Source organism: Lissotriton helveticus, chromosome 7, assembly GCF_964261635.1.
Source record: "Lissotriton helveticus chromosome 7, aLisHel1.1, whole genome shotgun sequence".
NCBI classification, from domain to species: domain Eukaryota; kingdom Metazoa; phylum Chordata; class Amphibia; order Caudata; family Salamandridae; genus Lissotriton; species Lissotriton helveticus.
In genome coordinates this window covers 921,702,422-921,728,527 of record NC_136068.1, presented here as the reverse complement: position 1 = coordinate 921,728,527, position 26,106 = coordinate 921,702,422, and the positions used below count along the sequence as shown (strand labels likewise).

The following is a 26,106-nucleotide window of genomic DNA, read 5'->3' as shown; positions in this document are numbered from 1 at the left end:
GTCCTACTTCCCTCTCTATCAGTAGTGGTTACTCCCCATTCCCTATTGACAAAATTTAGGTTAGGTCTCAGTGCAAGTCTTAGTAGTCCCACTCTGACTCTTCTAAAGTCAAAAATGTTCCAGCTTCATCAGTGCTATGAGGCACAGTAAGTCCCCTTGACCCTTTAGCCCTATGATCACCCACTCCCGCCAGGGTTGCTATACTGGAGATCCTGAAGTGTTCCACGCTCAGAAACCGGGGACGTCTGCAGCCGCTGCCGGCATTGAGTAGTGTTGTTGGCTTTGCAGGAGCAGCAGCCAGACATTTGCAGCATTCCCTCCAATGACGCAATAAGTATGCTGATCTCTCTCCGAAGTGGGGGGTCGGGCTTCAGCACTAGCAGATCACCACGGCTGCCTTCTCTCTCAACATTAGCGAACCCAGGTAATAACCCCAGCTCTTCGCATCGGTCCCCTCTCTGGCATCTGGGGTTGTCAACTTACCCCAGACACGTACTATGGCCTGATTGGAAGGACCAACATGCCCTCTTCATGGCAGCCCCATCTGGCATGCAAGTTTGCTGTTTTTACCTGCATACAGGGCATGGTCCGATCGGTGCCGCAATGGCTAGCTTCGTTTGGTGCAGCAGCTGCCACCTCACACCTCGCAACGGGGATCCATTTGCCAGGATCCCCCACAGGAACTCGCTTCCACCAAGCTCTCTCCTCTTCAACGGGGCACACTGGTCTTGGCAAGCAGACAGGCATTGGTGCTCCAGAGCAGGTGGTCTTCAATTTCCAGGAGTGATAGCCCCTGACCCGGCGGGGATACAGGCAGAACAAACTCACTAGTGCTGGTCACAGGTAGAAGTCTTGCAGAGCTTCTCCTCCTCAACATACAGCCTTACTGGCTGCTTGGCAGTTGACAATTTTGGGAGCCTCAAGCTCCCCTTCTAATAGTCCATTTCCAGACAAAAAAAATGTAACTTTGTTTTGTTTTGTTGGTTTGCTTCCTTTTGAAATGCCTAGTTCTCTACCCTGCCCTGCCTAGAGAAAGCATTCTGCCAAAGCAAGAAAAACTAAAAATCTAATAGCCACACAACACAGGCCATGGGAGTGACTAGAAGTTCACACCTGGATGTCAACCACAGGGATATGTGCATCAAAGGGTTATTAAAGGGCCCTAGCCCTACTCTTTATGATTCTTTCTATTGACCGGTCTCAAAATCAGAGAGCACCCATTGAAGTGTATTGAAAAGGCTGGCTCTTCCTTCCTCCAGTGTGTGTCCCACTCAGCTCTCAGGAAAGCAGCAATACACAAATCTGCCTGGGGAAATCTTCCTCCTCATGTGCCTCCAGGTAGCCCTGGGTCTTCCAAAATGGAACCCAAAGTCTTCCATGTAATGTACCACTCACAGACACCCAGCACAAGCTTGAAACGACATGTGCACTGCACAGAGCCAAACACTAACTTGATGTAGGTCAAGGGTGAGATAAGCACACAGCAGCAGAACTTTACATTAGTGGGCCTGCAGGCCTCACTCCAGTGACACAGGTGAAAATGCCTGTTCATTCCTACTGCTCAGTACACAGCACTCTGCCTCCACTGCACTTGTGCTACTAAACTCCTGACAAGTTCAGCCTTTCACCTCCACGTGGGTAGCGTTTTGGGCACCCCTCCCGGTCCAAGAAGACTGCAATCCGTGAGACAGGCGTAAGTCACTGCACACACGCACGGGCTGTGTTCACCGATGACCCAAAAAATCTGCACCAGGGATCCAGATATGGTATACATTAGCCAGGCATGTTTTTGTTACTTTGCATTTTGTAATGTCTCGTTTTTCCATATTAAATCCACGTTGACAAGCAGAGGAATGGAAACTTCAGACCTTTAGTAGGTAATCATGCATAACATGAGACAGCTTGAGATTGTCGCAGGGGTCTTGTGCCTGGGAGAGAGGCGTGCCAGCTTACCGAGATGAAGATAATATCTGCCCCACGAATAGCTTCTTTGATGTCTGTTGAGAAGAAGAGGTTCACACCCCGGCAAGACTCCACCACCTCCTGCAAACCAGGCTGATGAAAAAAAGAAGTAAGAGGTATGAGCGGAGAAATGCAAAATTCCCGGCATAGCGTGTGCATGACTCTTGACACATGCGACAGTCACGAATTACGCAAAAGCACCAGAAGATGGTCTTTTGAATCACAATGTTCTTAAAGAATTAATTAGCATGATCAGGTTAACACTATTATTGCAATATTAAAGGTTTACGGAGACTACATATGATTTAAATAATCCTATCTTACAGCTGATGCATTCAATTCTAATTAATGCCCAAAATGAGAACCTGCACTAACATAAGACAAACCAGATCCTGATTTCGGACGCATCTTTTCATGCACCTAGAGGACTTGCAAAGCCATGCTGTGCCTATATTCAGTGAGTGAATATCACACTGATCCAGGCAGTCAACAGCTCTAGGGTTGGTACAACAAGTCTCCTTCAACGTGAAATTTGAAGATCACAGAAAATTGCCAACTTGGAAAAGAAAGGTTTACATTGATCAGATAGGTTTTAAAGATGATATATGTACATCAAATAAAGCCAGAAAGATTAGACAGATTCTATAGAAAACGGATTCAACAAGATAGATAGATAGATAGATAGATAGATAGATAGATAGACAGATAGATAGAGATACATTTTTACCTCGCATGCATTATAGTTCCTTTCTTAAAGAGGAGGCTTCCCTTTGTGCAAATAGTTCAGTAGTCTTCTCTACTAACTTACAACTCAATGAAAAGGAATTACCTCAAAGATGGGCAGCTGGGGGGAATTCCATGCCTTGATGCGATCTTCATTGATGTCTACCACGGTGACAGTGACTTCTGGGCACATCTGGGCAATGACAGTGCAAGTGGGACCACCAACATACCCAGCACCAATGCAGCAGATGCGATTCACAGCCATGTTCAGAATGGTAATGGGAGGTCCAAGCTAGGCAATGTGACAACACAACACAATGCCTTCAGCTGCTTAGCCTGTATGGAAATACAGAGTATCATTGTCATCGTCTTCTCGGCGTCTTAAAACACGTTTCTCCACAGCCTTCTCATTCAGATGGCGGATTTATTTGCCACAAAGGAGTGAGTTAAAAACAAGCCCATCCCTGAGGTACAACACCTTCCAATGCCTCAAAGATCTGAGCAGGGAAACTCGAGATTGAGTTTTAAGGAAGGAATAGGGGCAGCACACGCAGAAACAGAATGTGGCCCAGTAACCATACTCAGCACTGCTACTATAGGGAAAGTTCAACGTTGGGGTGTTACCATACCTCCTCCATGGCGGTGTTACCATACCTCTTCCGCGGGGGTGTTACCATACCTCCTCCACGAGGTGTTACCATACCTCCTCCATGGCGGTGTTACCATACCTCCTCCGCGGGGGTGTTACCATACCTCCTCCACCGGGGTGTTACCATACCTCTTCCACTGAGGTGTTTCCATACCTCCCCCACGGGGGTGTTACCATTCCTCCCCCCCTGGGGTGTGACTATACCTCCTCCACGGGGCGTTACCATACCGCCTCCACGGTGGTGTTACCATACCTCCTCCATGGGGTGTTACCATCCCTCCTCCACGGTGGTGTTACCATACCTCCTTCACTGGGGTGTTACCATACCTCCTTCACTGGGGTGTTACCATATCTCCTCCGCTGGGGTGTTACCATACCTCCTCCATGGGGTGTTACCATACCTCCTCCACAGTGGTGTTACCATACCTCCTTCACTGGGGTGTTACCATACCTCCTCCACTGGGGTGTTACCATACCTCCTCCACGGGGGTGTTACCATACCTCCTCCATGGGGGTGTTACCATACCTCCTCCACTGGGGTGGTACCATACCTCCTCCACTGGGGTGTTACCATACCTCCTCCACTGGGGTGTTACCATACCTCCTCCACTGGGGTGGTACCATACCTCCTCCACTGGGGTGTTACCATACCTCCTCCACTGGGGTGTTACCATACCTCTTTCACTGGGGTGTTACCATACCTCCTCCACGGGGTGTTACCATACCTCCTCCACGGGGGTGTTACCATTCCTCCTCCCCTGGGGTGTTACCATACCTCCTCCACGAGGTGTTACCATACCTCCCCCATGGTGGTGTTACCATACCTCCCCCATGTTGGTGTTACCATACCTCCACCACGGTGGTGTTACCATACCTCATCCATGGGATGTTATCATACCTCCTCCACTGGGGTGTTACCATACCTCCTTCACTGGGGTGTTACCATACCTCCTTCACTGGGGTGTTACCATACCTCCTCCACCGGGAGTTACCATACCTCCTCCATGGGAATGTTACCATACCTCCTCCACGGGGTGTTACCATACCTCCTCCACGGGGTGTTACCAAACCTCCCCCACGGCGTGTTACCATTCCTCCTCCACTGGGGTGTTACCATACCTCCTCCACTGGGGTGTTACCATGCCTGTCTGAAGACGGCTGAAATGCCAGAAACCGGTACTAGGAAGCTTGTTTCCGGTCCAGGGAAGGCATTGTTTGACAGTTCGGGCTGGACTGTTCCCATGTGGCACATGGTCAGACTGATTTGCATATGGCCATGTCTGAACTGGTGTGGCAGAGTGGGCTAAAGAACGGTGATGGATTAAACCCAGATCTGTTGACTGGGTGTGAGTATTTGATTGGTTCAGATGCTCCCTCCATCACCACCCCCTTTTGTACCGCTTTGTTTGCCATAAGTTGGCAGGGTATGCTCAGACGTGAGTCCCTTGCTCACTTTGCCACTGGATTCAAGCAAGCCTGGCTGAAGACGGCTGAAATGCCAGAAACCAGTCCTAGGAAGCTTGTTTCCGGTCCAGGGAAGGCATGGCTTGGCAGTTCGGGCTGGACTGTTCCCATGTTGCACATGGTCAGACTGATTTGCATATGGCCATGTCTGAACTGGTGTGGCAGAGTGGGCTAATGAATGGTGATGGATTAAACCCAGATCTGTTGACTGGGTGTGAGTATTTGATTGGTTCAGATGCTCCCTCCATCACCACCCCCTTTTGTACCGCTTTGTTTGCCATAAGTTGGCAGGGTATGCTCAGACGTGAGTCCCTTGCTCACTTTGCCACTGGATTCAAGCAAGCCTGGCTGAAGACGGCTGAAATGCCAGAAACCGGTCCTAGGAAGCTTGTTTCCGGTCCAGGGAAGGCATGGCTTGGCAGTTCGGGCTGGACTGTTCCCATGTTGCACATGGTCAGACTGATTTGCATATGGCCATGTCTGAACTGGTGTGGCAGAGTGGGCTAAAGAATGGTGATGGATTAAACCCAGATCTGTTGACTGGGTGTGAGTATTTGATTGGTTCAGATGCTCCCTCCATCACCACCCCCTTTTGTACCGCTTTGTTTGCCATAAGTTGGCAGGGTATGCTCAGACGTGAGTCCCTTGCTCACTTTGCCACTGGATTCAAGCAAGCCTGGCTGAAGACGGCTGAAATGCCAGAAACCGGTCCTAGGAAGCTTGTTTCCGGTCCAGGGAAGGCATGGCTTGGCAGTTCGGGCTGGACTGTTTCCATGAGGCACAGGGTCAGACTGATTTGCATATGGCCACGTCTGAACTGGGTTGGCAGAGTGGGCTACAAAACGGTGATAGATTAAACCCAGATCTGTTGACTGGGTGTGAGTGTTTGATTGGTTCAGATGCTCCGTCCATCACCACCCCCTTTTGTACCGCTTTGTTATTCCATGAGTTACTGTGTTATGAGTCTCTAACCCTCTTCCATCTCCTGAGTAAGCCTGATAATGCTTAACTCACGACCCTGACGGTCAAATGTTAAAGGGTTTACTTGGCACTCAGTATTTGGATTTCCAAGTAGGCTGTCCCCGGGACATCAGAGGTTAATGGACCAATAATCACACCTTGGGCCCAATAGCCCGTTTGCCCTGGAATGCATAACCAATCCCAACAAGCAGTGTCCAGGTTAACAGTATCGAAAATTGACGATAAGCCAAGAAAATATGTTTGTTTCATATTTGTCAAAAAAATTTAAGAAATGGTCAGTGATGTTGATTGTGGCTTTTTCTGTACTGTGCCCAGAGAAAATATATATTTGGTAATTGTTTAGGAGACCGCTGACACAGATTAAGCAGTTTACGGTGCTTAATTTGTAAAAACAAAAAAAGTTCCAGGGCCCTCCTCAGAAGGCCACTGTAGCCTGCACCACCCATTGCTCCTTCCAGCGCTGCTGACAGTACCAACACAACTACTAACCCTCACACTCATACAGGGTGTGACCATTCAGGCTATTTAAGGCCTCCAGAGCTATAAGAATGGCTTGGGTGGCAGATATTAGGCATTTTTTATGTAATATTGAATTATTAAGCAACTGCTGTGCTCATCTCTAAATAAGACAAACAGCTCTATCATGTGGTAAACTGTCATAAGTGTCGGAGTAGACATTTTTGTGTCGGTGTCGAGCACCGGAAACCACCAGCTCAACCTAAGCACAGCCTGTGTATCCAATATTTGTGCTACAAAATAGAGACCAATAATGGAGAAGATCATTTTTGTTGCAGTCAGGGCAAGTCGTACAGAAGAGATGCCATTTCAAGATGCTAATCTGCACCTACAAGGCCCTGCACAAGCAAGGACCAGCCTACATCAACCCCGTCTGAACTCCCACCAGCCCTCCAGACACCTGCGCTCCGCCTCCCTCACACCTTGCGCACACCCCTCACATTCGTCGAAACAGCAGTGGAAGATGCTCCTTCTCCTACGTCGCACCTAAATCCTGGAACGACCTGCCCGGACACCTCCGGACTTCCACCTCTATCCTAGGGTTTCAGAAGGCACGCAAGACCTGGCTGTTCAACTGACCCCACCTAAAGCACCAAAACCCTCAGCGCCGGTATACCCTCATGGGTAATTAGCCTCACTGTATAAATCCTGCTTGATTGGTTGAGGTTTCTGAGTATCTGATTGTTATTCGTTTCTTTGGAAAGTTGCAAACAGTGCTTTGGTGAACAGAGGTTTCTATTGTGCTAATAATATGGAAGTAAGGAGTCAATGCAGAGTTGGCTAGGTGAGGGATGACTGGATCCAGTTAATAACATTTCACACTCTTTAGAGACTGGTGTGTAGAGATTACAACTGGAGTGCATCCAAAGTGTTCTTTGAGAATTATGGACACTCCACCTCCTGTCGGGTTCCTGTTTCTTTCTGTAAGGTGCTGTGCCCCTTTGGAATGATCATGTCCGTGAGTTGATGAGATAAGCGTGCAAGCCATCTATCCACTGAGAAAGGAGTGCCAGTCGTGTGCCCAGTATACCTGCCTCCAATGCATGGTGCTTTGGTTGTCGCACAGCGACAGCTCAGTAAAATGCACTTTAGTTTGTTGGGCTGCGTCCTTCACTAGTTAATTGGTCTCCGCTGTGTTTTATGTGAGGGATCGCCTGTATAGACACCTCGAGTCGTAGCTGTTGCAGTGTTATTGAGGCATTTCTCGGATTCTCCAGAAGTGATTGTATTATAAGAGTGGGTTGCCAAGGCCGCCATGCTGTTGGAAGTCAGGCTGCTTCAGTAGCCTGCGTGGGTGTCCCTCTGCCTGTCTTTAGGGCACGCTACACTGTTGATAAGGGATTTAACTGGGTCGGCAACCCAAAGTCCAGGCGCCACCCAGCCCGGAGTGCAGTCATCAAACTGTATCAGACGCAGAATAATGTTAAGAATTAACAGATGGGTGTCAGCAACAAAAAAAAAACACAAAACCAAAGGAAAACCAAAGCAAGAGAAAGCCTGAGCTACAAAACTCCAATTTACATTTAGAAAAAAATATTGTTGCTTATGCTGCGGACTTGAGCAGCGCAAACAAGCATTTGTAATATTTGATGGAATGTATTTATTAAAGTACAGTGTTGAAGCGAACAAATGGAAAGGTCACGGTCAGTCACCTAAACTTGACAGTGGTGTAACATTAGGACGGGGCAGCTCGAGTCCAGGCCCCCCCGCAGCACAGTACACCGAGCAAAGTGGTTTGTGGTGGTCCTCCATGTACTTTGCAGCCCCCCCCGCCTTGGTTCCTTACGCCGCTGAAACTTCATCGAAGCTATAACCAAGCACGCCAGAAATTAAATTAAACTGTACCATGTACTTTGCAGCCCCCCCCGCCTTGGTTCCTTACGCCGCTGAAACTTCATCGAAGCTATAACCAAGCACGCCAGAAATTAAATTAAACTGTATATACTCTGCACAGTGGATGAAAGATGATTTTTCAGTTCTTTTCTCTTTCACTAAACCTCAATTCTAGAATTGTGGGGAGGAGTAGCCCAGACACCTTAAATAAACGATCCGATTTGCTCTTAACCTGAAATGGCCCTTGTGGGGAGTTGGAACGCACGTCTGTGAAAGCCTCATACATGCCCCCGACAACAAGGCAGGTCTGTGAGTAGGAAAAGACGTCAACAGCCCCTTCAGTGTGGCAGAGCAGGGAGGGCCGGCTCTCTCCCACGGCGCGAGCGAGCGGACTCGGCTCCTCTCAGCCAAGAGAGCGCGCTCTGTCCTGGCCTACTGCGCTCTCCCGGGAGCCCGGGGCACTCTGGGAGCTCGGAGCTTATGAACGTTTATTGTGAGGGGCGAGAGGCACGTGGCAGACAATACAGGGGACTGCCACATGCCCCAGAGGCTCAGGAGCGTGCTACTAGCCGAAAAAGCGCTTCGACGCCTCGTCAGGGCTAGTAAGCGCTATATAAATGCAATTACAATACAATATAATCTCTACTGTCCCATTAAATGTGGGATAACCAGGCGTCCTGCAGCTGCCGGGACAGTCCCGGTTTTCAAGCAGCTGTCCCGGCAGGTTTCCCATGTCCCTGTTTTTCGAGGGGGTCGACTGAAAACAGTGAGAAACTTCTTTTGGGTGTTGTAAAGCTGTGCTTCTTAGCAGCTGTTATAAGTAAGAAATGTAATGAACAAGCATGAAGATGGTTTTAAAGATTACATTTTATTTGTTTCCTAAGAGCATAATCTGTGCTCCTATGTTGGTGTCTATGTAAGATATGTTGGGCCGGATATTGGTGTTCTCTAAGAATATCATGCATGCCGAAGTGTGTATGTGTTACTAAACAACAAATAACTATGCACACAGCAAACAATACACACTGAATTGTGTTTTCGAACTTAATAAGTGTGCATTTCTACCCAACAGGACGTTTAACAAACAACGAAAGACTGAGATAAAACTTTCAAGGATCCACACATATGGATTGTGCGCCACATGCACGTCTCCTGTGCGTATAACTCACTCAGCTATTTTACCGAGGGTTCTAACTTGTGAGCTACAGGTTACACAAGAACACCTACAACAAATGCATTACGGCTCTAGGCTGTGTTTCACTGAATACAAACCGGTGACCCATTTGTTACACAGAGTTGAGGGCACATTGACCCTCTCAACTGTTTTATGGTAATTCAAACCTGTGTCCACTTTTTACACAGATGCAAATCTCCAGCATGTGCATTACCCGCATGCGCTATATTGACAGTATTAAACCCCGAGATGTGCTGGATGCACATTCATCCCTGTAGCAGGTGGCTTCAGATACCTTAAAATCTAACCAGTTGCCAATTAAGTAAGCTAGAACAAATTTAACATCTACATTTTCGTTGGTGGACATATGCATGGGGCCTAAGTTAGTGGAAATGATTCACATGTATTTACAGAGAACAGGCTGTCAGCGAAGACGCTCTTCATGACTCCACCGTTAGCCGCCTCCTCACTTTGTAGGTTCCTGCAGACAGGCTTTCTTTCCCAGCTCTGGATGCACGGCCTGTGAGGGTTTTGTGTGCATCCAGTACATGGGACAGACAGCATGGAGCACGTTAATATCAGTATGAAGAGTACACAGACTGAAGGCCATGTTGCTCATTGACATGTGTGAGGAAGACACGCTGCCATGAAAGACATTACTTTTCAGCTCCAGAAAATCTAAGGGTCAAACAATGTCCTTTGTCAGTTGAAACCTGTCCTTCCTGTCTGTTTAGGTCTGGCTTGAGACATTTTTTATCACATTAGAGCAACTGCTGTCGCATGAGTTCCCTACCAGGTCTCATGCATTCCCTAAAAGCAAGCAAGACGATTTGCCAGGTCCCTAGGTAATGTAATGTTGTCCCTTGTAAGACCTTAGGGTGATGAGGTATCCAAAGATATTGGATTAGACGCCTCACTCACTTATTGTGACATGCTTCATCATAGGCTTCTATCCACACCCGGGTAAGATGGTACTACCCGGGCGGACTCAACCAAAGATGTAATGGGAGTTCTTATATAAAGCAAAAGCTGGTCATGAGTGATCATAAAAATACCTGCAGGTATACCCACATGATATGTTTATTAGGAGGGCACCTGGGGTATTGATAAAAACGTGAAAAATTCGGGGTTATGCTGACTACAATCCGTTCAGTTGTACCCCATTGAAACAGACATACCTGCCTGCAGAACATATTACTACCTGTTCTTTAAAATACTCATAGAATGGACGTTGGCTCCTCCCAGAGGAACATGACTCTCCCACCTCATCTACTGGCATTATGATGTACTCCTTTTTAGGTCGAGGTAATATCCGGTCTGCTGAAGGCAGAACCGGAAGTACCGAAGTTTAATGTTGCTTAGATGGCTATTTCTCCCGCCCCTCTTTTTGCCTCTCCTCTATTGGCTGGCTCCCTAAACGGAGGCCAGCCATTGGAGGAGAGAGCCGTCCCTCCAAATAGGCTCCGTCTTTTTCAGATTCGGGGGCGTGTTCCTTGCTGTTCTTTCCACTTTTTTTCCACGCCTCTTTTGAACAGCAGAACACGCCCTCGAAGCTGAAAAACTTTTGAAGCTTCCATCCACCATTTTATATGTATCGTCTGGCCGTGAGGATCTGCTTGCTGTTTTCCTGCATGGACCCCTTTGTCCGTCGTGGCAGGTAACTTATTTATTTTTATTTATTTCTTCTGTGTCCGCTAATTTTGTGTTCGTTTCGTCTGCACACAGACAGCCTGGCCAAAGCAGCACAAGAATACACCCGCTCGCAGTGTCCAGGGTGCTTGCTGTGCTGAAAGCGACGGAGGCGACATCGGAACGGGGAAGGACACAGGGACTCCGACTCTGAGGCACAATGGCGATCGGCAGGGCAGCCCGGGGCAGAAAGCCTCTCTTGACGACCCGTGCCGGGAGGGCGCACTCTGTGTGGGGACAGAGCAACTCAGTCTGGGGGGACAGTCTCCGGTTGAGACGGGTGCCTCATCTCGTGCTGATACCCCCGATAGTGGATGATGCAAAGGGAGGATCCAGCATGGTAAGGTAGGCATTTATCACTTTTTATCCGCGGTGCTCTCCCGCGTGGCTAGCGCATAGACAAAGGCGCAGCACAAGTTAAAGTAATGAAGACATACATGCGTGAAGATAAAGAAGGGAACTCTGCTATGGACACAACAGCCCACTGAGCCTCTCGGGTACAGGTGGGTGAGGTGGTAAAATTGTTTCACGTAGGCTACAAAGTGATCTCCCCAGACAGACTTGTTTCAGACTTGTGTCCATCATGCAGTTTTCACAAGTAAAATAAGCCATCTTGTTTTTGTGCCTCTAGTAATTTGTCCCTGCCCGTTTATCTAGTGTCCTAACATCTCGTTTGAAAACATGGTATGTTCAATGCTTTCGTTATGTACATTGCCGTTTTTTTTACAGATTGCAGCTCGTACTTCTTAGGTACAGCGGATGCTCTTTGCTCTAGTCATGTAAGGCAGCTTATTTTTAGGCTTCTTATAATGTATTTTAAGTTTAAAATAGTATTGTCATCTTTTTTTATTTTTGGTTAAGGTGATCCCCTGCTGTATGTTGTTTTTTCTGATCTTCTCACGCGTTTGTCACCTCTTACAGGCTCGTGCCCATCTCGTTTTTCGTGTGTCCAGAGGATGCTGTTTGTTAAAGTTAGTCTGTGTATGTCTGTGTGGTTCTACGTGTGTAGCTGTGCGTGTGTCTAGCTCAGTGTATGTGTAGCTGTGGCTGGCTCGTTATGTGTGTTAAGTGACTATGTCTGTGGCTAGCTCTGTATGTGTAAGTCAGTCGCTATGTCTGTGGATGTCTATAGCTCTGTATATTTGTGTGCATAGCTCTCTATGTATGTCTCTGTATGTATGTCTGGGTGATACACTTTGTATGTATGAGGCTCTGGGGGACTTCACAACATCAATCTCACACTACCACACAACTTCACTCTCTCCCTAACTCACTACTTCAATGTCTCTGTATCTCACGACCTCACTCTCTCTATCACTACCTCACTCTATCTATTTCTATCTCAGTATCTCTCTCTCACTACCTCACTATATCACAACACACTCTCAATAATTCACTACATCACTCTCTCACTACCTCACAACTTCACTCTCTCTCTAACTCACTAGTTCACTCTCTCTATCTCACTACATCACTCTCTCAAATACATTTCATTCTCTCTTTCAATACCTCACTCTTTATAGCTCACTACTTTCCAACATCACTCTCTGTTTCTATCTCAATACCTCACAAAATACCTCTCCCTCACTGACTCCTTCAATACCTCACTCTCTCTGTCTGTCACTAACTCAATATCTATCTACATCACTCTCTCTCACTACATAACTCTCTATACATCACTACTCCCCTCTATCTATATCACTACCTCACTATCTCACTACTTCTCTCTCTAAAAACAACACTACCTCACTCTCTCACTACATCACTCTCTATCCCACAACATCACAACTTCACTCTCTCAATCTATAACTCACTACATCACTCACTCTCTATCTCTCTACATCAATCTTTCTATCTCACTAACTCACTTTCACTGTCTCTTTCACTACCTCTCTCTCTATCTCACTACATCACACCACTCTCTACTTACATCTGACTACCTCACAACATCCCTCCCCCTCACTACATCAGTTTCACTTTCACTACCTCACTCTCTCTGCTAATACAATAGGTATCACATGTGCAAAATATTAGGCTAATGACAACAGAAATGACAATGCAATTTATTTAAAGATTAAAAAAACCAATACCAATAGCTCTACCTATACCATTGCCGAGACCATTGCATTGTAAATGCTTGTTGTATTTTTCACTACTGAATCAGTGTTTAAAGGAGCCATCCATGAAGTGATGTCACAGTACAACTCACAACCTAAGCTGACATCATCAAGCACAGCAACATTCTCGAACACCCATTGCTGGTGATCGTCAGAGATGCAGGACAGGGTGAAGAGAACAGTTTCTCCCCTCTGAACTGCACAGCCTCTATAATGTTTGAGTTAGGACTCAAAACGCAACCTAGACTTAGCAGCTTTGCCACTGCTTGTTTCTCATTGCACGGAGGTACTTGAGGTTTAATTATCACATGAAAACATGCAGGACGACATTTACTTATATGCAAAAATACAATACCTTCTGCGTCACATGGACGTCCCTTTTTAGGGCTCGGCCTACGCCCACGAAGTGGGTGGAGTTTCGAGATCCTAATGTTAAAGAGAAAGAAAGGATCTGTAGAGCTCTGGCCAGACACATTCCTTTGCATTTTATGGTATCTGCCTAGTGATTCGTCTTCGCTGTGCTGTCTATGTAGTAGCCTTGACGTGATAGGCTGTATTTACTTTTCGTCCGTCATTGATGTTAGTTTCATGGCATATTCTGTGCGCGAACGAGCACACAGAGTGATTAATCTTAATTAGGAGCTGTCAGAGCGCCCGTGTAATGCAATCCAGATGGTGCGAGCGCGTTCACCTCTCTTCCCGCGCCACAATTCCCCTAGGCTCTGCGCTGATCGGCTGAGCACTGCACGCCGTCGTTAGGTACGCGATCGCCGTCGTTTTACGTTTGGAAGGTGAGTGCCATGCTCTCTGCCCCCCCCCCGCCCCGTCCCTGGGTTAAGCCCAGGTTGTACAGGGCCCGTGGTTGTATATCACTGGGGGGGGGGGGGGGGGGGGGGGGGGGTGGACGTGGCCAGGCTGCGGTCTCACCGCATCGGGTAGGCGGGCGTAAACACTGATACTGCAGCGATGCTTAACGTGCGGTGTGCTAGGTTTCCCCGCGTTTCAGAGGAACGGGTTCACCGCCGTCGACGGCAGCGCGGCGAGCGGTCTAAATAGCGGAGTGAAGCTTCAGTCTATCCGAGGGTGAGTGTGTGCCCTCACTGGCTGCTAGTATGTTTTTGCACTGTCTGCCCGCCATTGCCCCGCATTATGGACTGCTCGTCCAAAGGGACCCCGTGCAGGGACGCATTGGTACAGTCGTCCTGCCATTTACCGAAGGAGGTGGACAGCACACTCCAGGGTAGCTGTGTTTACCGCCTTGTAGGGAGCGTGTCTGAGTGGTTAAGTCGCAGATTTAAACCGAGGGTCGATTGCTATGATACTGCACAAAAAATTAAGACACTCCCATCCACAGCCGAGGAAAAGTTCACACAAACTTCATTGGTATTCTGATGACCCAGTTGTCCCTATTTAATTTCATCAGTTCCTAGTGATTCAAAGTTTGGATTTCGTTTCTATTCTTTGTTCATACATTGTTTAGTGTAAATCAGGGTGTCCTAAACTGATATGTTTTCTTGGCTACCATTGCAAGGACCGATTTCATCTTGTTTCTTGAAATGCCTAACATGCAGTGCTGTGTTTTACTGAGTGGCGCGGTGCTGTGTATATTGAAATGCAGTGTGCAGGCCTGTGCTCCACTGAGACACAGAGCGCGGTGTTATACTGAAATGCAGCGACAGCTCTGAGCTGTACTGCGATGCCCAGTGTTAAGCGATGTGCTCTTCTGAAATGCACAGCGTGGTGTTATATTGAAATGCAGTTTTCAGCGCTGTGCTCTGCTGAAATGCACAGCGCTGTGTTATATCCGGATACAGGTTCAGCGTTGTGCCCTACTAAGACACGCAGTGCGTTGTTATACCCAAATGCAGTGTTCAGCGCTGTGCGGTACTGAGATGCACAGTGCTGTGTTTTGTCGAAGGCACAGTGTGCACGCAGCGCTGTGCTCCAATGAGACCCACAACGCTGGGTTAGATCGAGATTCACAGTGTGCAGCAATGCACAGTGTGCAGCGCTGTGCTCTACGGAGAGGCACAGTGCCTTTTGTATTGAATTGCACAGTGCCTTTTGTATTGAATTGCACAGTGCCTTTTGTATTGAATTGCACAGTGCCTTTTGTATTGAAATGCACAGTGGGCAGCGCTGTGCGGTACGGATACGCACAGTGCCCTTTTTTATATTGAAATACACAGTGTTCAGCGCTGGGTTTTCTCAGATGCACTGGGATCCTTTCCAGCCGTTTGCTCTTTCATTTCTCGGGCCTCCTCCCACCTCACACATCGGTCCTTTGTGACCTCTGACCTAAGAAGCCCTCCAAAGATAGATGTGTGGAGATCGTCTCCTTCCAGAGCCTGATTTACCTCTGCTGCTAATTAACTGTAGAGCAATGGCCCTCAGCCATCCATTGAGAGATAAGCTTTGGCCGGTGAAAGGGATAATCTTGCACGTCCTCTTATTAAAGACTGCCCAGCTTATGTCCAATTTATTACGCACAAAATACCTTCCAGCAGCGGGAGGTAGGCACTGCGCAGGCCACCGAGGCCACGGTGAGAGGCATAACCCGCCCCCTATTTCGACTGACAGTTGTGATGGCAAGTTCAGGTCTCTCAATTGCACCCTGAAGAGTAGGCCCTCCAGCTGGACACCACGAGGACCAGGAGGCACCGATCCTGTAGGGCTGCCCTGCCTATCATTCGTCTAAGGTCGATAACATGACGCTCGTTGAGATGGGTAACAAGAAACTCCATTGCACAGCGCCAAGATAAATATTGTAATACTTGGGGCAGCCTCCGACATGGCCGGAAGGCGGAAGGGTTGTTAGCGGCCTCCGTAGTAAAAAAGCACAAGACAAATTCAAGACTAGGCAGCCTTGGTGTTGGGCTTGCGGATATTTAAATGCAACAGCCCCTAGTTTCTCAGTAGCGCTTTGGGTACTCTCTTGCAAATGAAACTCTCGGTGGAGTTAAACAAGAGGGAGACATGCTACTGTTGAAAGAATAATACGCTTTTCAGTTCAAGAACTTACATTAAAGGATACGAAGTTCCCTTTCTTTGAGAACGGGATAAAGCATAGGGCCCGCGATTGAATTTAGACCTAAAAAATGGAGGGCATTCAATTAACTGTGGCCTTGTTTATCTAAGTGGCGCTTTATACCGATAGCCGGGTTTCAAGCACTTTATAAGGGAGTAATCCTTTCTCTCGTTACTCAGCCCCGGTGCTAATTACGGAGAGGCTTGTGACGGTGCCACACATTTCCGATTACACGGGATACGGAGGCGGAGAGTAGGCCGCACAAATGGGTTTTGAAAACCACAAGATGCTCCCCGCATGCCGCTTTTATAGCGGAGAGGAGGTGGCCTAACGGCTAGGGCGCTCGACCTCGGACCGAGAGGACCCGGGTTCGAGTCTCGGTCACACGACCCTAAGCAGAAATTGAGGGAAATGACAGAAATCGGGGGAAACGATCCAATTTTGCGTTCTTTCGCGTTCCACTTTCTTCGTATTGCGCACATGCTTACTGTCTCACGGGCTGCCTGATAAGATAATTGTTTTGCACAGGGGAACGACTTTGCTTTTAGGAGGCCTCTGCTATTCTGTATCTCAGCAAAAGAGTAACCCTTACCTCACACCATGCAAAAAAAGTGCCACTGGTGATTCTGAAGAGGCAGAAATACTTGGCTGGTACCTCAGAAGTGGCTTAAAACCCTTGTGGAATGTTCGACTTCTCATAGTATTCTATGCAAGTGTAGTGCTGGTTATCTATACCCGTGACCGTGTAAGTGGAGCATCATTTACACATATGCTGGACAGTACGAATGTCCATACATTAAGGCTGAATCTAATGCAAAGGTGTGTTGTCTTCAACCTTAGTGGTAATGATTGTTCATATGATCTCCTTTTACTGCACTCTCACCAAAATGGGTTACTGTTTTGTGGTTGTGTGCACTTTACACAATATTTTGGTATCTCCATAGACTACACTGTCATCTGCATTCATATTAGTATTACTAGTTTTGTTCACCTAAGTGTGTGCAGAGGTCTTGCGGTATAATTAAGACCGGACGTTAAGAGTTTGGCATGCTCTCGATTTGCTTTTCATTTCTTGAGGGATGATGTTGGCTGTTTTCGTCAACTGATAAAGGACCTGGTGACTTAAAACAATGTCTACATTTTTAGGTTTTTGGATGACCTCAGATTGAAAAGTGTTCTTAACTCCCATTAATATTAAAAGAAAGACTAACAAGCCTTGTTTGCCAGTAGGCAATTGACTAACAGCCAAAGAGGATTTAATACGTTTTTTACCCATTTAGGATGTATGTGTAACATTATTTGACTCCAATCCAGTCACTATTACCATGGAGGTGTCTCATTTTTAGGTCTCGGCTAAGCGCGCGGAAGCGCGCTGTCGCCGAGAGCCTATTGTCAGCGTGTGTGCTTCCCAGGAGACACTCCTGGCCGCGCGCATCGCCTTGGAGGTGATTTGAAACGCGAACGCGCTCGCTGTGGGCAGCTGCTGTCGTGCATTCACACAGACGCACACACACACACGCGCCCATGCACGCACACACATACAGACACCCCCCCCACACATACACACTCGCACACACACACACGAGTGCTTCCCCCCCCGTCGCACACAGACACACACACAAGTTCACCAGAATTAATAATTATTGAAGACACTATGGCCAGGCACTTTGATTACAGGATCGCGCTGTGTTTTTTTTAAACAATGCTACGTACACAGGCTTTGCTTGGCTACAAATCGTCTGTAAAAACAGTATGAGGAAGGAGCAACTCTCCGTTTGTTTTTATTAGTCCTTACTCATTTTTCGGTGTCTGCAATCTACGTACCGCACACCAAGAGGGTTGCTTGGCTACAAATCTTCTGTAAAAACAGTATGAGGAAGGAGCTCAACTCTGTTTTTTCTTAGACTTTACTCTTTTGTCTAGCTGCAGCACACCAAAGGTGTAGGTGAAATGATGTTGCCGATCGTTTACGCTCTATCTCGGCGTAGCTCTCTAAAAGTTATACGAAGTGTGAGGCTGTGAACAAGTGTACACGCTGTCTGCAGATGGTCAGACTACTTGGGGGGCATAATGCTTCTCTTACCTGCGAAATGTTTCCAGGAGTCTCCAACGGGCAGCGTAATCATTCACGGACCGTTCGTTTGGACGGGCCGCGATACGCATTTAGTCCGCCTGCCTTCTTTTCCGGTCCGGACGCCGCCCCGGTTACATGCGATATTGCCTGACTTCCTGTGCGTGCGCCAATGGAGACACAACACTGCAGAAAGGTGTGTTTTAAAGGAAGTTCATGAAAAAATATTATAATCGACGCGCTTTGCAGAGTGAGTGCAGAGTTGTGAGTGCAAAGTGGGAGTGCAGAGTGAGTGTGTAGAGTGCAGAGTAGTGAGTGCAGAGTGTGAGTGCAGAGTGAGTGTGTAGAGTGCAGAGTAGTGAGTGCAGAGTGTGAGTGCAGAGTGAGTGTGTAGAGTGCAGAGTAGTGAGTGCAGTGTGAGAGTGCAGAGTGAGTGTGTAGAGTGCAGAGTAGTGAGTGCAGAGTAGTGAGTGCAGAGTAGTGAGTGCAGAGTAGTGAGTGCAGAGTAGTGAGTGCAGAGTGTGAGTGCAGAGTGAGTGTGTAGAGTGCAGAGTAGTGAGTGCAGTGTGAGAGTGCAGAGTGAGTGTGTAGAGTGCAGAGTAGTGAGTGCAGAGTAGTGAGTGCAGAGTAGTGAGTGCAGAGTAGTGAGTGCAGAGTAGTGAGTGCAGGAGTAGTGAGTGCAGGAGTGGTGAGTGCAGGAGTGGTGAGTGCAGGAGTGGTGAGTGCAGGAGTGGTGAGTGCAGGAGTGGTGAGTGCAGGAGTGGTGAGTGAAGGAGTGGTGAGTGCAGGAGTGGTGAGTGCAGGAGTGGTGAGTGCAGGAGTGGTGAGTGCAGAGTGGTGAGTGCAGAGTGGTGAGTGCAGAGTGCAGAGTAGTGAGTGTGCAGAGTAGTGAGTGTGCAGAGCAGTGAGTGCGCAGAGCAGTGAGTGCGCAGAGCAGTGAGTGCGCAGAGCAGTGAGTGCGCAGAGCAGTGAGTGCGCAGAGCAGTGAGTGCGCAGAGCAGTGAGTGCTGTTATTTATGATTTAAGGGAAAAAAAAGAAATGTCATGAGCAATGCCAATAGCTCTACTTTTAATGATGCCGAGACCATTGCATTGTAAATGCTTGTTTAACACCTCGTCAGAGGTAGTAAGCACTATATCAATATCATTTACTATTACAAGATAGCGGATTGCACTCAGGGCTGTTCTTTTTACAGCTTGTCGCTGCATTTCGATGCTTACTTCCCATTGTGGTCCCGGAGTGTCCATGCTTTGGGGGTGCACCTGTGGACCATATCAGGAACGCTCTGTGGGTCTTGCTGAATAGGGCTGGGTCCCTTCCAAAATCCAGGCCCTGAGAAATAAGAGCCCTATTGTTCCCAAAAGTAAACGCACGCAGTGGTCTGCCGAGGACGGGCCTGAGACTTTCCACAAGCCGCCCCCCCCACACACACACACCCAGCTCACTCCCTCCATCCCAAGGCCTCGTCGCCACGTTGAGTTAAGGAGATCTGTTCAATTCCCTGGATTGGCTGCTAGCTGTGCTTGTGTGGGGCGAGGGGGAGTTGAGTCGTAGACACTCTGGACGGTACCAGCACAGCTGCTAGGACCCCATCAGCAGGGCAGCTACACCTTTAATGGGGGAGAGTACTAGCAACCCTTAGCAGAACTGTTATACTTTTCATATAATAAGAAATACCAGCACTCCTTAGCATGGCTGCTGAACTTTGCAATGGGAGAGTATCCGCATTTCTCAGCAGGACTGTTGCACTTTCAATGGGAGGGTATCACGGCCTCTCAGCAGCAGCATCATACTTCTAATAGGAGAGTATCAGCACTCCTGGGCATTCTCTTACCGGGTCAGTACCAATGCTGTTTAGTAGGGGTGAACGCATGCATGTACGGGGCAATATCAGGGGTCTAGACGGTTACAAGTACAGTACCAGTGCGGCTGGGGCAGGGATGCCCGACTTACTTCTAGTCCTAAATAGTAACAGCGTTTTTAGCAGGTAATACACTCACCCCGGTATCCAGAAACAGGCACCTCTCAAAAGGGCTGCTTGTATTCTTTTTATACAGAAGGGACTGGCAACTCAAATGCCTCTTACAATTTGACGTTCATCGCGGATGCTGTTCAGAACGGGCACACTGCCAACAAACAGTCCCCCCTGGCGCGGGTCAGCGGAGGGTTCAGTCCCTGTTCCTGGCAAACATCTTGTTTCCATCAAGCCCCTCGGTATTCCCGAGCGAGCAGAAATAATGAGCATTTAAAGTTCCAGGAACGCACCCCTCCTGCAGCCCCTTCTACCGCTGTGGCGTCAGAGAAAAGCAGTGGAGAGATGGCGCAACCCCTCTGACAGGATGAATGTATGACTGAGGGGGCCGCTCAGCACGGGGCCCCGGGAAGCAGCTGAGGGCCAGGCAAGCCTTGCTCCCTATGCTCTTTAAACCTCAATAATAAACCTGCACCACTTTAAAATCACTTTACAGAACGCATTACGTATATTCGTTTTTGTTGCATTTCTGAGAACAAACGTCACACATTTTTGTAAAGTCGTTGCGAGGACTATCAGAAAGACATGCCTCCTAACACACATGCTCCCGATTACTATGTTTATCGTCCCACAACACACATTGTTCCCGAATTAATATCTTAAACTAAGAATCAAACTAATACGAGTGCACTGGAAAGAGTGCTTCTTTTGACAAGCCTCCACATCTGGCTAGTGAGCGCCCCCTGCCTCCTCCTACCCCACAGCCTCGGGGAGGGCTTGTTGAGCGGGGGCTCTATCCTACCTTATGTGATGGAGCTCCGTGCAGGGACGCAGCAGCCCCCAGTGCGCGGAGAAGTCCCAGGGGCCTAGGCTCGCTCGTCGGCCGTCCTTGGGGAAGTCTGGGGGGGTCTCCTCAGTGCCGGCAGCTCAGCAGCACCTCTGGGGACGGCTGGACCCGGCCTGGGCCCTGCAGCTGAGCGCGGCGCCCGGATATCTGCACCGCAGCACGGTCTTCCAGCTGTCAGCCTCCAGCCGGAGCAATAATAACTTCTTTTCCAAGACTCGCGCGCTGCCCTCCCCGGGTGAGCCGATCTGAGGCCGGCTTTTAAATGCCTCCCTCCCCGAACACACCCACCTAGCCATGCCATTGGCATGAAGCAAGAATCGGGAAATGATGCCAGCGAAGCCCCTCTCCCCCGGACACTCCCTTCCACGTCCCAAAGTGGCCCCAGTCAGCCGGGCTCATTGTGCGCCCTGCAACTCTTTAACATAAAGTACACTTTTTTATCCTCTGGAAGTCAAGGACTTAGTAACCCATTCCGGCAAATCTGCGTGGACTATTGTCTGACATGATCCAAGACCAATTAACATCAATCCCTGATCACCCAACACACTCCTCTTGTCTTCAATTACTAGCAGCTAGGCCTCCCCCTCCACATTGTAGAAAACTGTGCTTTCTCGTTTTCAGGCCACTATACAATAACAAGCATTTACAATGCAATGGTCTCAGCAGCATTAAAGTTAGAGCTATTGGCATTGCTCATGATTTTTTTTAAAAATCATAAATAAATGGCATTGTCATTTACATTGCCAATAGCTTCATCGCCTTCACTAAATTAGTTGGCATCAACGCACACACCCCCGCCCCTGTCACATGCGCATCTCATGAGTCCGAGTGCCTTCAGTAAGTTAGTCAGCTGCTTCAGAGACCCACCAGCACACCCATGTGTCACATGCGTTTCCCTCGGTAGTCCCAAGCCTCGCTGCCTGACATGTATAGCTCGCCCAGTCCCTTCCTGGTTGCATCAGCGAAAATTGTACATTTGAAGAAGCAGCAAAAATATGTTTTATTTATGCATTTTTATATAGCGCGGACTTTACCCGAAGGCGTCAGAGCGCTTCACATTAGGAACAGAAATGAAGCATAATGAGAAACATTACAAAAGAACAGATTGCAAAAACATACGTTACTTACATAAGGTAATAGTGACAATTGTGAGCAACCAAAATACATGAGGTAGTAAAAACTGTGAGCAACCAAAATTACATGAGGTAGTAAAGGTAATAGTGACAATCGTGAGCAAACAAAATACTTGAGTAAAAATTGTGAGCAACCAAAATACATGAGGTAGTAAAGGTAATAGTGACAATCGTGAGCAAACAAAATACTTGAGTAAAAATTGTGAGCAACCAAAATACATGAGGTAGTCAAAAGTGCACAAGAGGAAATGAAAGTGACAAGTGTGCAGTTATAAGAGAAAACAGAGTATAATTTGAGGTATAGTCCTGCAATAAGTGCTAGACACTCAGGCTCAGGAACAAGCGTTACGTGGGCAAGGTGGCACTTGTGCAAGTATCAAAGGTAAAGACATGTGAGAGGTAGCAGCCGTGTGTTGCAAGGGCAGAGTGGTGTGTGCATGTTACAAAGGGCACCGAACACCAGTACATGTAAAATACTGCAAAAGGCAGACCCTCCAATCACAGGCATACACTGGGAAGGCACTTCCATGGTCATGTAAATTATCAGTAGTGGGAAGTCTTCCTCACAAATAGCAAGAGGACGTGAATTACTTTTGGAGGTGTCTCTGGAGGAGGAGAACTTTGAGGTCCCTTTTGAAGGCCTGGGAGGAGGCGGTGGTCCGGAGCTGAGGTGGAAAGGAGTTCCAGATTCTCACTGCATTGCCTGAAAAGGATTGGGCCATTGTTCTCTCCTTCTTGAAAGTGGGAGGGTCAAGCAGTAGATTCTCCGCATTGCGTGAAAGTCTAGAGCCACCAGAGAGTTTCAGTTTATTCGCCAGGTAGCTGGGAGATGAGGAGTGCAAGGCTTTGTGGGTGATACAGGCAGTCTTATAGATAGCTCTAGCCTCGAAGGGAAGCCAGCGGAGGGTGAATAACATCGGTGTGATGTGATCGCTTCTTTTGGCCCCATAAATGAAACGAGCTGCTGAGTGGAAGACAGACTTAAGTGGGGACAGGTGAGATTTGGGGAGGCCCGTAAGTAGAGAATTGCAGTAGTCTAGTCTAGAGAGGACCAGCGATTGCACCAGGGTTATAAGGTCCTGCTCCGGGAAGAAGCAACGGATTCCCCAAAGAAGGCGCAGTTGGTAGCGAGCAGATTTTGCAATAGAATTGATGTGGGGAGTTAGATTGAGTTTTTTTGTCTAGAATGACACCAAGGGATTTTGCACTGTCGACAATGATGGGTTTATTGTTTAGTAGATTCATCTGATCCATCCATGATTGAACCGGGGGAGGAGAGAGTGAGGAGGAGAAGAGGAGGAATTCAGTTTTGGAGGGATTCAGAATCAATTGATGAGTTGACATCCAGTTTTGAATGGAGTCAAGAGTAGATCTTAGAATGGAGAGATCATGAGTGGAGGCAACCTTGAGGTAGAGTTGAGTGTCGTCTGCATAGAGATGATAGTGAATCCCAGATTTGCTTAGGAGGTTTCCCAGTGGTTCTAAGTGGAGATTGAACAATGTTGGTGCTAGTATCGAGCCTTGGGGAACACCTTGACCCACCTCCACAGGAGAAGAGAGGCTGTTCGCTATTTTGATCATTTGAGATCTGTCAGAGAGGAAGGATGCAAACCACTTAAGCACAGTGCCCTCCATGCCCATTCTCTGTTGAGGAATATTGAGGAGGGTGTTGTGATTAACAGTGTCGAAGGCTGCGGAAAGGTCAAGGAGAATTAGCAGACAGGACCCCCCTGAGTCGAGTATCCTCAGCGCATCATCAACCACTTGCAGAAGGGCTGTTTCAGTGCTGCAGTTTTGGATGAAGCCGGACTGACAATTGTCAAGAAGATCATTGTCCTTGATATGACGAGAGAGTTGTTTTGCTACACATCTTTCTGTGATCTTCGCAAGAAAGGGTAGGTTAGTGATGGGGCGGAAGTTGTTGAGGTCATTCGCATCAGCAGTGGGCTTTTTAAGCAGAGGGGTGACCTGCCCAGTTTTGAAGGAGACAGGAAGGGAGCCTTGCCAGAGGGAGAGGTTGATCAGGGTAGTCCAATAGGAAAGGGAATGGGTATAGAAGTCAAAGGCAATGGCACTGGGGATAGGGTCAAGAGAATGGTTGGAGGGCTTTGTTTCCCGTATGCACTTGAGAAGGGCATCTTCAGATATGGGGTCAAAGCTCTGCCAGATGGCTAAGGATTTGCGCTCCTCTGGAGGTGTAGGATGAGCCACCTGATCCACAAGTGCTTTCACTTTTTCATCGAAGAAAACAGCGAAATCCGCTGCTCTCTTTGAAGAATCCTCCACCTTGGAGGTTGGGGGAGAGCAGCTCGGAGTCTTGATGAGATCGAATAGTTTTTTGGGTCTATTTTTGGCGGAGTCAAGGAGGGTTTTGAAGTGCGTCGCTTTCTCAAGGAAGATGTGTTTGTGGTACTTGCATCTTGCTGTGCGAAGCATGGCTAAATTGTCATTAGAGGGCAATTGTCTCCATTGCTTCTCCAGGAATCTTAGCTGCTTCCTTTCATCATAAAGGGATTTGTTGAACCAAGGTGCTGAGGGAGTGGGCCTTATCCTTTTGAGTGGAGCGACGTTATTAATTTCAGCTGCAAGAACTGTGAGGCATTGGGAGGTGAGATCGTCAACAGCTATGTTCGGGTCTAGTCTTGGAAGAGATAGCAAGGCTGATTCACAGAGGGGACCGATATCAATGTTTTTGGCATCACGGAACCAGGAGATGGCCCTCTTGGGTTGGCCAAGAGTTATAGAGTGTGAAAGTTGAAGGGAGAATGGGATGAGGTGGTGGTCAGACCAGTCTACATGAATTGGGGTAGTAGTAGAAAGCATGCCTGCTTTAGAAATAACAAGGTCCAGGATTGCGCCTTTGGAGTGGGTTGACTCAGTGCAGTGTTGGATAAGATCATTTGCAGAGAGGAAGGTGGCCAGTGAGTTCGCAGAGGAGTCATGCGGTGCGCCCCAGTGGAGATTGAAGTCACCCACGATGGTCTGATTGTCACTTTGAGAGTATTGGTCGCTGATGAAGTCTTTGAGATCTTCTATAAATGAAGAGCCACTACGAGGCGGGTGGTAAATGATATGGAATCTGAGCGGTGAACGGTGTTGCAATTGAAGTTCAAGAGAAAGGCATTCAAAGGTGTGGGGGGAGCTGATAGGAGACGCCTTAAGTTGGAGGGCGTTTCTGAAGATGACTGCAACACCTCCCCCCGTGTTTTCAGTTCTGTCATTCCTAAATATGGAGTAACCTGTGGGTATTAGGAGATCAAAGATAGCGTGAGAGGTATCTTTGAACCAGGTCTCTGTCAAGAAGAGCATGTCAAGATTGTGAAGGGTGATGGTGTCGGAGATTTCAAGTTTGTGTTTTACTGCAGATCTGCAGTTGTGAAGCATACAGCGCAGCTCTGTCAAGACTGTTTTGGTGACGGGGGCACTTGGGCTCTGAAGAGTGATCGGGATATTGTACATGTGCGGGGGTGCTCGGGAGGGTTTAGGTGGACGCTTTGTTCTGACAGAGGTGCTGGTCGGAATAGTGTAGACAGTGGGGTTGTTAGGGTATGCCTGTTGAAGAGGGGTGGCGTTCAAGGGCTTGTGCGAGTTAACGACGTTTGCAGATGAAAGGTTGAGCTTGGCTGTGTTGGGATGAGGGGGCGAGGTGCAACTCCGGGGAAGTTGGGAGGGAGTAGAGGTGCATGGAGGGGTGGAGATCTTAGAGCATAGAAGTGAAATGGCAACTGTAAGCTGGGAGATGGAGGTGATCAGGGAGCCTAGCATATTTTCCAGTGAGAAAGAGGTAGAACATGGAAGGTTGGGTGGCTCCATTGAAATAAGGGGGGGTGGAATTGGTGGTGGAAGGCAAGGAGAGGTGGGGGGACAGGAGGTGAGTCGGGGGGTGGGGTTCACAGGTGGGGAAAGGTGGAGGTTGGGAGCGGGAGTAGGTGAATTGGGGGTTAAG

The 26,106-nt window shown here is 48.1% G+C and overlaps 1 protein-coding gene across 1 annotated transcript in view; it reads right to left on the bottom strand.

The window, feature by feature from the left end:
- Positions 1–21,234, bottom strand: part of LOC144769388 (UDP-glucose 6-dehydrogenase-like) — an 80,232-nt gene extending 58,998 nt beyond the window's left edge. Inside the window, exons 1-3 of the mRNA XM_078653443.1 lie at positions 20,983–21,234; positions 2,792–3,021; positions 1,954–2,055 (exon numbers count right to left, since the gene is read on the bottom strand). Coding sequence (XP_078509569.1) covers positions 1,954–2,055; positions 2,792–2,950 — 261 coding nt within the window. The 5' untranslated portion in view covers positions 2,951–3,021; positions 20,983–21,234. The remainder of the gene's footprint in view (positions 1–1,953; positions 2,056–2,791; positions 3,022–20,982) is intronic.
- Between the last annotated feature and the right edge of the window lie 4,872 nt (positions 21,235–26,106).